This window comes from Mercenaria mercenaria, unplaced genomic scaffold (genome assembly GCF_021730395.1).
Source record: "Mercenaria mercenaria strain notata unplaced genomic scaffold, MADL_Memer_1 contig_4499, whole genome shotgun sequence".
Classification (NCBI taxonomy): domain Eukaryota; kingdom Metazoa; phylum Mollusca; class Bivalvia; order Venerida; family Veneridae; genus Mercenaria; species Mercenaria mercenaria.
Window position 1 is genome coordinate 4,697 of NW_026462730.1, and position 8,735 is coordinate 13,431.

Below are 8,735 nucleotides of genomic sequence, written 5' to 3' on the forward strand. Positions count from 1 at the left end.
ATTAATTAAAATTTAATGTTGACGAACTCGGGACTCCAAAGATGGTAAAATATGTAAGTGGAAAATGTTTGCGTAAATGCTATTATTAAAGTTCTGTTTTTTTTATATTTGTTATTTAGGTATTTATTATCCTTAATGTTTGTAATAATTTAATTAATTAATTAATTTATATGAAATTGTAAAATTAAAAAGGATAAAAATCTCCTTCATCATACGTGTAAGAAAACATAACTCTTGTGCACCACATCCACTTTGCCTACAAACTTTCAAACTTCTGAATACCGGAAACTTCCAAAAACCGAACTTTTAGGCTGGTCCGGAGGTCGTTCGGTTTTCGGAAGTTACACTGTATATATATATGTCCATTCTTTTTTTTTAGCTCACCTGTCACATAGTGACAAGGTGAGCTTTTGTGATCACCCGTCGTCCGTCGTCAGTCCGTCCGTGCGTCAACAATTTCTTGTCTGCACGATAGTGGTTTCATTTATGATTTTATTTTAAACAAACTTGCACACAACTTGTATCACCATAAGATCTCGGTTCCTTTCTTGAACTGGCCAGATTCCATTATGGGTTCCAGAGTTATGGCCCCTGAAAGGGCCAAAATTAGCTATTTTTACCTTGTCTGCACAATAGCAGCTTCATTTATGATTTTATTTTAACCAAACTTGCACACAACTTGTATCACCATAAGATCTTGGTTCCTTTCTTGAACTGGCGAGATTTCATAATGGGTTCCAGAGTGATGGCCCCAGAAAGGGCCAGAATTAGCTATTTTGAACTTGTCTGCACAATAGCAGCTTCATTTATGATTTGAATATAATCAAACTTGCACAAAACTTGTGTCACCATTAGGTCTTGGTTCTTTTGTCGAACCGGCCAGATCCCATAATGGGTTCCAGAGTTATGGCCCCTGAAAGGGCCAAAATTGGCTATTTTGACCTTGTCTGCACAATAGCAGCTTCATTTATGATTTGATTTTAACCAAACTTGCACACAACTTGTATCACCACAAGATCTTGGTTCCTGTCTTGAACTGGCCAGATTCCATCATGGGTTCCAGAGTTATGGCCCCTTAAAGATCCAAAATTGGCTATTTTGGGTTTTGCAGCCATATAGAGACTTTGTTTATGGTTTTATTTGATACAAACTTCCAAAATATCTTCAACAACAATAAATCTTGGATTCCATGACAAATCAGATCCAATCATAGGTTCCAGAGTTATTTTATATCTGATTACCTCCCCTGATTGTAATCAAAATGGATTTATATCAGTTAGTACTTATAGGACTTATTTGAAATTGTCATTAGTTGAACTGAGCCAATCAAGGTAGATAACTATGGACTGATTTTATGTCAAATTACCTCCCTTTATTTCAAATTAAAATGGGTATATCTCCATAATTAATGAAGATACTGATCTGAAATTTCATTTATGTCAACAGATTTATTTGGCAGATCCTTCTTTTGTTCACTTACAATAATTTTTATGCCCCCGAAGGGAGGCATATAGTTTTTGAACCGTCTGTCAGTATGTCAGTCTGTCAGTCTGTCTGCAATTTTCATGTCCGGTCCATATCTTTGTCATCGATGGATGTACCACAGTAAGACGACGTGTCACGCGAAAGACTCAGGTCCGTAGCTCAAAGGTCAAGGTCACACTTAGACGTTAAAGGTCATTTTTCATGATAGTTGGGTGTGTCCAGTCCATATCTTTGTCATCCATGGATGGATTTTCAAATAACTTGGCATGAATGTGTACCACAGTAAGACGACGTGTCGCGTGCAAGACCCAGGTCCGTAGCTCAAAGGTCAAGGTCACACTTAGACGTTAAAGGTCATTTTTCATGATAGTGCATTCGTGTCCGGTCCATATCTTTGTCATCCATGGATGGATTTTCAAATAACTTGGCATAAATGTGTACCACAGTAAGACGACGTGTCGTGCGCAAGACCCAGGTCCATAGCTCAAAGGTCAAGGTCACACTTAGACGTTAAAGGTTATATTTCAACATAGTGCATTGATGGGCGTGTCCGGTCCATATCTTTGTCATTCATGCTTGGATTTTAAAAATATTGGGCATGGATGTGTACCACAGTAAGACGACGTGTCGCGCGCAAGACCCAGGTCCGTAGGTCAAAGGTCCTAAACTCTAACATTGGCCATAACTATTCATTCAAAGTGCCATCGGGGGCATGTGTCATCCTATGGAGACAGCTCTTGTTTTTTTTTTTAATTACTTCCCTTTTACGTAACTATAAATAGCTTATTTTTAGTAACTTTTTAGCTCACCTGTCACAAAGTGACAAGGTGAGCTTTTGTGATCGCGCAGCGTCCGTCGTCCGTGCGTGCGTGCGTCCATCTGTGCGTGCGTAAACTTTTGCTTGTGACATCTCTAGTGGTCACATTTTTCATGGGATCTTTATGAAAGGTGGTCAGAATGTTCATCTTGATGATATCTAGGTCAAGTTCGAAACTGGGTCACGTTCCATCAAAAACTAGGTCAGTAGATCTAAAAATAGAAAAACCTTGTGACCTCTCTAGAGGCCATATTTTCCATGGGATCTGTATGAAAGTTGGTCTGAATGTTCATCTTGATGATATCTAGGTCAAATTCGAAAGTGGGTCACGTGCCATCAAAAACTAGGTCAGTAGGTCTAAAAATAGAAAAACCTTGTGACCTCTCTAGAGACCGTACTTTTCAATGGATCTTCATGGAAATTGGTCAGAATGTTCAACTTGATGATATCTAGGTCAGGTTCGAAACTGGGTCACGTGCCGTCAAAAACTAGGTCAGTAGGTCAAATAATAGAAAAACCTTGTGACCTCTCTAGAGGCTATATTTTTCATGGGATCTGTATGAAAGTTTGTCTGAATGTTCACCTTGATGATTTCTAGGTCAAGTTCGAAAGAGGGTTATGTGCGGTCAAAAACTAGATCAGTAGGTCTAAAAATAGAAAAACCTTGTGACCTCTCTAGAGGCCATACTTGTGAATGGATCTCCATAAAAATTGGTCAGAATGTTCACCTTGATGATATCTAGGTCAAGTTTGAAACTGGGTCACGTGCCTTAAAAAACTAGGTCAGTAGGTCAAATAATAAGAAAAACCTTGTGACCTCTCTAGAGGCCATACTTTTCATGGGATCTGTATGAAAGTTGGTCTGAATGTTCATCTTGATGATATCTAGGTCAAGTTTGAAACTGGGTTAACTGCGATCAAGAACTAGGTCAGTAGGTCTAAAATTATTAAAATCTTTTGACCTCTCTAGAGGCCATATTTTTCAATGGATCTTCATGAAAATTGATCTGAATGTTCATCTTGATGATATCTAGGTCAGTTTCGAAACTGGGTCATGTGCGGTCAAAAACTAGGCCAGTAGGTATAAAAATAGAAAAACCTTGTGACCTCTCTAGAGGTCACATTTTTCATGAGATCTTCATGAAAATTAGTGAGAATGTTCACCTTGATGATATCTAGGTAAAATTCAAAACAGGGTCACGTACCTTTGAAAACTAGGTCAATAGGTCAAATAATAGAAAAACCTTGTGACCTCTCTAGAGACCATATTTTTCAATGGATCTTCATGAAAATTGGTCAGAATTTTATTGTTGATAATATCTAGGTCAAGTTCGAAACTGGGTCACATGAGCTCAAAAACTAGGTCACTATGTCAAATAATAGAAAAAACGACGTCATACTCAAAACTGGGTCATGTGGAAAGAGGTGAGCGATTCAGGACCATCATGGTCCTCTTGTTTGTTATTGGACTTTTGTGATCGCGCAGCTTCCGTCGTCCATGCGTCAGTCCGTGCGTGGGTAAACTTTTGCTTGTGACCACGCTAGAGGTCACATTTTTCATTGGATCTTTATGAAAGTTGGTCAGAATGTTCACCTTGTTGATATCTAGGTCGAATTCGAAACTGGGTTACGTGCGGTCAAAAACTAGGTCAGTAGGTCTAAAAATAGAAGAACCTTGTGACCTCTTTAGAGGCCATATTTTTCAAAGGATCTTCATGAAAATTGGTCAGTATGTTCACCTTGATGATATCTAGGTCAAGTTCGAAACTGGGTCAACTGCAATCAAAAACTAGGTCAGTAGGTCAAATAATAGAAAATCCTTGTGACCTCTCTAGAGGTCATATTTTTCATGGGATCTGCATGAAAATTGGTCAGAATGTTCATCTTGATGATATCTAGGTTGAGTTTGAAACCGGGTCAACTGCGGTCAAAATCTAGGTCACTAGGTCTAAACATAGAAAAACCTTTTGACCTCTCTAGAGGCCATATTTTTCAATGGATCTTCTTGAAAATTAGTGAGAATGTTCACCTTGATGGTATCTAGGTCAAGTTCGAAACTAGGTCATCATAAGATCTCGGTTCCATTTTTAAACCGGCCAGATCCCTTAATGGGTTCCAGAGTTATGGCCCCTGAAAGGGTCAAAATTATCTATTTTGACCTTGTCTGCACAATAGCAGCTTCATTTATGATTTTATTTTAACCAAACTTGAACATAACTTGTATCACTATAAGAAGATTCCTTGTGGGTTCCAGAGTTATGACACCTGAAAGGGCCAGAATTAGCTATTTTGACCTTGTCTGCACAATAGCAGCTTTATTTATGATTTGAATTTAATCAAACTTGCACAAAACTTGTGTTGCCATAAGATCTCAGTTCCTTTATTGAACCGGCCAGATCCCATAATGGATTTCAGAGTTATGGCCCCTGAAACGGCCAAAATCAGCTATTTTGACTTTGTCTGCACAATAGCAGCTTCATTTATGATTTGATTTTAACCAAACTTGCACACAACTTGTATCACCACACGATCTTGGTTCCTTTCTTGAACTGGCCAGATTCCAGAGTTATGGCCCGCTAAAGGTCCAAAATCGGGTGTTTTGGCTTTTGCAGTCATATCGAGACTTCATTTATGGTTTTATTTGATACAAACTTCCAAAATATCTTCAACAACAATAAATCTTGGATTCCATGACAAATCAGATCCAATCGTAGGTTCCAGAGTTATTGATGTCTGATTACCTCCCCTGATTGTAATCAAAATGGATTTATATCAGTAAGTATGTATAGGACTTATTTGAAATTTCATTATTGTCATTAGTTGGACTGAGCCAATCAGGGTAGATAATTATGGACTGATTTTATGTCATATTACCTCCCTTTATTTCAAATAAAAATAGGTATATCTCCGTTACTAATGAAGATACTAAGCTGAAATTTCATTTATATCAACAGATTTATTTGGCAGATCCTTATTTTGTTCACTTACAATAATTTTCTTTTTTAATTACTTCCCTTTTACTTTACTATAAATAGGTTTTTTTTAATAACTTTTTTGTTATTGGACATAGGGAAAAAGCGAGACCACTTTTCTGTGGTACAACATGGCTGGTACCTCCAATTTTTATGCCCCCGAAGGGAGGCAAATAGTTTTTGATCCGTCTGTCGGTCTGTCAGTCTGTCTGTCAGTCTGTCCGCAATTTTCGTGTCCGGTCCATATCTTTGTCATCGATGGATGGATTTTCAAATAACTTTGCATGAATGTGTACCACAGTAAGACGACGTGTCGCGCGCAAGACCCAGGTCCGTAGCTCAAAGGTCAAGGTCACACTTAGACTTTAAAGGGTAGTGTATTGATGGGAGTGTCCGGTCCATATCTTTGTCATCGATGGATGGATTTTCAAATAACTTGGCATGAATGTGTACCACAGTAAGACGGCATGTCGCATGCAAGACCCAGGTCCGTAGCTCAAAGGTCAAGGTCACACTTAGACTTTAAAGGATAGTGCATTGATGGGCGTGTCTGGTCCATATCTTTGTCATCCATGGATGGATTTTCAAATAACTTGGCATGAATGTGTACCACAGTAAGACGACGTGTCGCACACAAGACCCAGGTCCGTAGCTCAAAGGTCAAGGTCACACTTAGACGTTAAAGGATAGTGCATTGATGGGCGTGTCCGGTCCATATCTTTGTCATCCATGGATGGATTTTCAAATAACTTGGCATGAATGTGTACCACAGTAAGACGACGTGTCGTGCGCAAGACCCAGGTCCGTAGCTCAAAGGTCAAGGTCACACTTAGACGTTAAAGGTCATTTTTCATGATAGTGCATTGATGGGCGTGTCCGGTCCATATCTTTGTCATTCATGCATGGATTTTAAAATAACTACGCATGAATGTGTGACACAGTAAGACGACGTGTCGCGCTCCGTAGGTCAAAGGTCCTAAACTCTAACATCCGCCATAACTATTCATTCAAAGTGCCATCGGGGGCATGTGTCATCCTATGGAGACAGCTCTTGTTAGTAGTATTTTGACATATCTGTACCTTTTAAGATTTGTTTTTTTGTTTTTTTTTTTTGTTAATATTTTTTTTTTTGCCTTTGTTGTTCCTGTCCTTTGGACTTAGATATTTTTTCTGAGGACCTTCTTGTCCTCAAGTGCAATGATAACAGGTGAGCGATATAGGACCATCATGGCCCTCTTTTTATACATGTATACAAATTTTAATCCAAGTGTTTTGTTATAAAATATTGTATATATAGCACTATATTGTTTATACATTATTGACAGATATCAATTCATTATGTTAAACTGCAGTAGAGAAAATTAGTTGCCTTCCAGTAGGGGACTTTGTATTGCATAGCAGTACTTCATTTACTTGTTTAAAATACATTTCAGGATGTCTGAGAATTACGAAAGAAAAATAGTCGTTGTTGGGAAAACCGGAAATGGCAAGAGTTCTCTAGGCAACGTTTTACTTAGAAGGTGCGCGTTTTATGAAGCACATAGCTTTAATGCTATCACTAAAGAATGTGAAGTTGATAGAGATGAGGGAAATTTATCTGTTATTGACACGCCTGGTCTTTTTGATAGCGACGGAGACAGAAGTTTGGCACAGCAAGCTTTGGAGGTCCAAAGGGCTATAAAACTTTGCCCCAATCCCCATGCTTTTCTTATTGTGCTAAATGGATCCACCAGGTTAACGCAAGAAGAGTTGTCAACCATTGATGTCCTTCACGTTATTTTCGGTGAACAGTGTCTGAAAAGGGCTATCATAGTTTTAACACATATTGGAAATAATGTAGAAGAAACCCAGCTGAAAGGAATGCTCACAACAAGTAGCGCAATGAGCAACTTAATCAGGCAGTGCGGAAACAGGTTTGCTAGAATAGACAATAGAGAACCAAAACCTGAGCATATAGAACGTATCAACAGACTTGTCGATCAAGTATCTCGGGCAGGAAGAAACAGCTTCAAGAATGGATATCTCCACTTACACAAGCAGGTGTTACAGGAAGCACTTGAGAACCATGATAGTGGACCAGTTCACATACAAATCAAACTATGGTCTGAGCAAATCACGGAGGCTGTGGAAGAAGAAAAGAAGTTTAATAGAAAATGCTGGAAGGCAGCAGGCATGGGTGCGGTTTGTGTTGTTGCAGGGATAACTCATCTTGGTGGAGGCTCTAGGACAGTTGCAACAGCAGCTACAAATCTTGAAACAGCTCAAGTGGTAATCGAAAAATCTGTAAATGTTGCAACAGGGGTGATAAGTTATATAAGATCTACTCATTGACGAGTTTTGTTCTAACTGATACTGATGGTGAGAACATCAAAATAGTTTCACTGCTTGAAACACTATTTGTGAGAGGAAAATGATTTACATTTATCTACATGTAGTCCTATGCAGTATTTATCTGCATAACCATCTTTTGTTGTGCTGTTATTTTTTATTTTTATTTTTAGCTCACCTGAGCAATGCTCAGGTGAGTTTCTCTGATCACTCGATATCTGATGTCTGTCTGTCCGTCAATATTAAGCTTGTATATGCAATAGAGGCTGTAGTTTTCAACTGATCTTCATGAAATTTGGTCAGAATGATTACCTTGATAAAATCTAGGCCGAGTTCGAAAGTTGGTCATCTGGGTTCAAAAACTAGGTCACTAGTCTTTATCAAAGAAAAACCTTTTGTCTGCGATAGAGGCTGTATTTTTCAATTAATCTTCATGAATTTAGGTCAGAATGATTGCCTTGATGAAATTTAAGTCAAGTTTGAATATGGGTCATCTGGGGTCAAAAAGTAGGTCATTAGGTCAAGTCAAAGAAAAACATTGTGTATGCGGTAGAGGCTGTATTTCTCAATTGATCTTCATGAAATTAAGTCAGAATGATTGCGCACCTCCTATTTTTCATTTGGCTCTGCCCCCTATTTTCAGAGAAATAGTCAAAAATGCACATTTTCACCTTGTGACATGCCTAGCTCAAAAAGTATTTGATATAGATTCATTAAACCTTGCATGAGTCTTAATCATGATATGAACTTGCGCACCTCCTATTTTTCATTTGGGTCTGTCTCCTATTTTTAGAGGTATGGCCCCTGAAATAGTCAGAAATGTACATTTTCACCTTGTGACGTACCTAGCTCAAAAAGTATTTAATATAAATGGTTGAAAACATGCATAAGTCTTTATCATGATATAAACTTGCACACCGGTAATTTTTTGGCTGATGTCTACTGTCCCCTGAAATAGTAAAAATATGCACTTTTTCACCTAATTATGTGCCTAGCTCAAAAAGTATTAGATGTAAATTCAGGAAACCTTGCTGGAGTCTTTATCGTGATGTGACGTTGCACACTTGGCATTCATCTTGAGAATCTTAGTGTTTATTACAGAGTTTTGGCCCTTGAAATAGCCAAAATAGTGG

At 38.3% G+C, this 8,735-nt stretch overlaps 1 protein-coding gene across 1 annotated transcript; it reads left to right on the forward strand.

Annotated features, from left to right (window-relative positions):
- The first annotated feature begins 6,708 nt into the window (after positions 1–6,708).
- LOC128553923 (GTPase IMAP family member 9-like) lies at positions 6,709–7,605 on the forward strand. The gene has a single exon (XM_053535122.1). The coding sequence runs from the start codon at positions 6,709–6,711 to the stop codon at positions 7,603–7,605; it is 897 nt and encodes a 298-aa protein (XP_053391097.1).
- Positions 7,606–8,735: the final 1,130 nt, after the last annotated feature.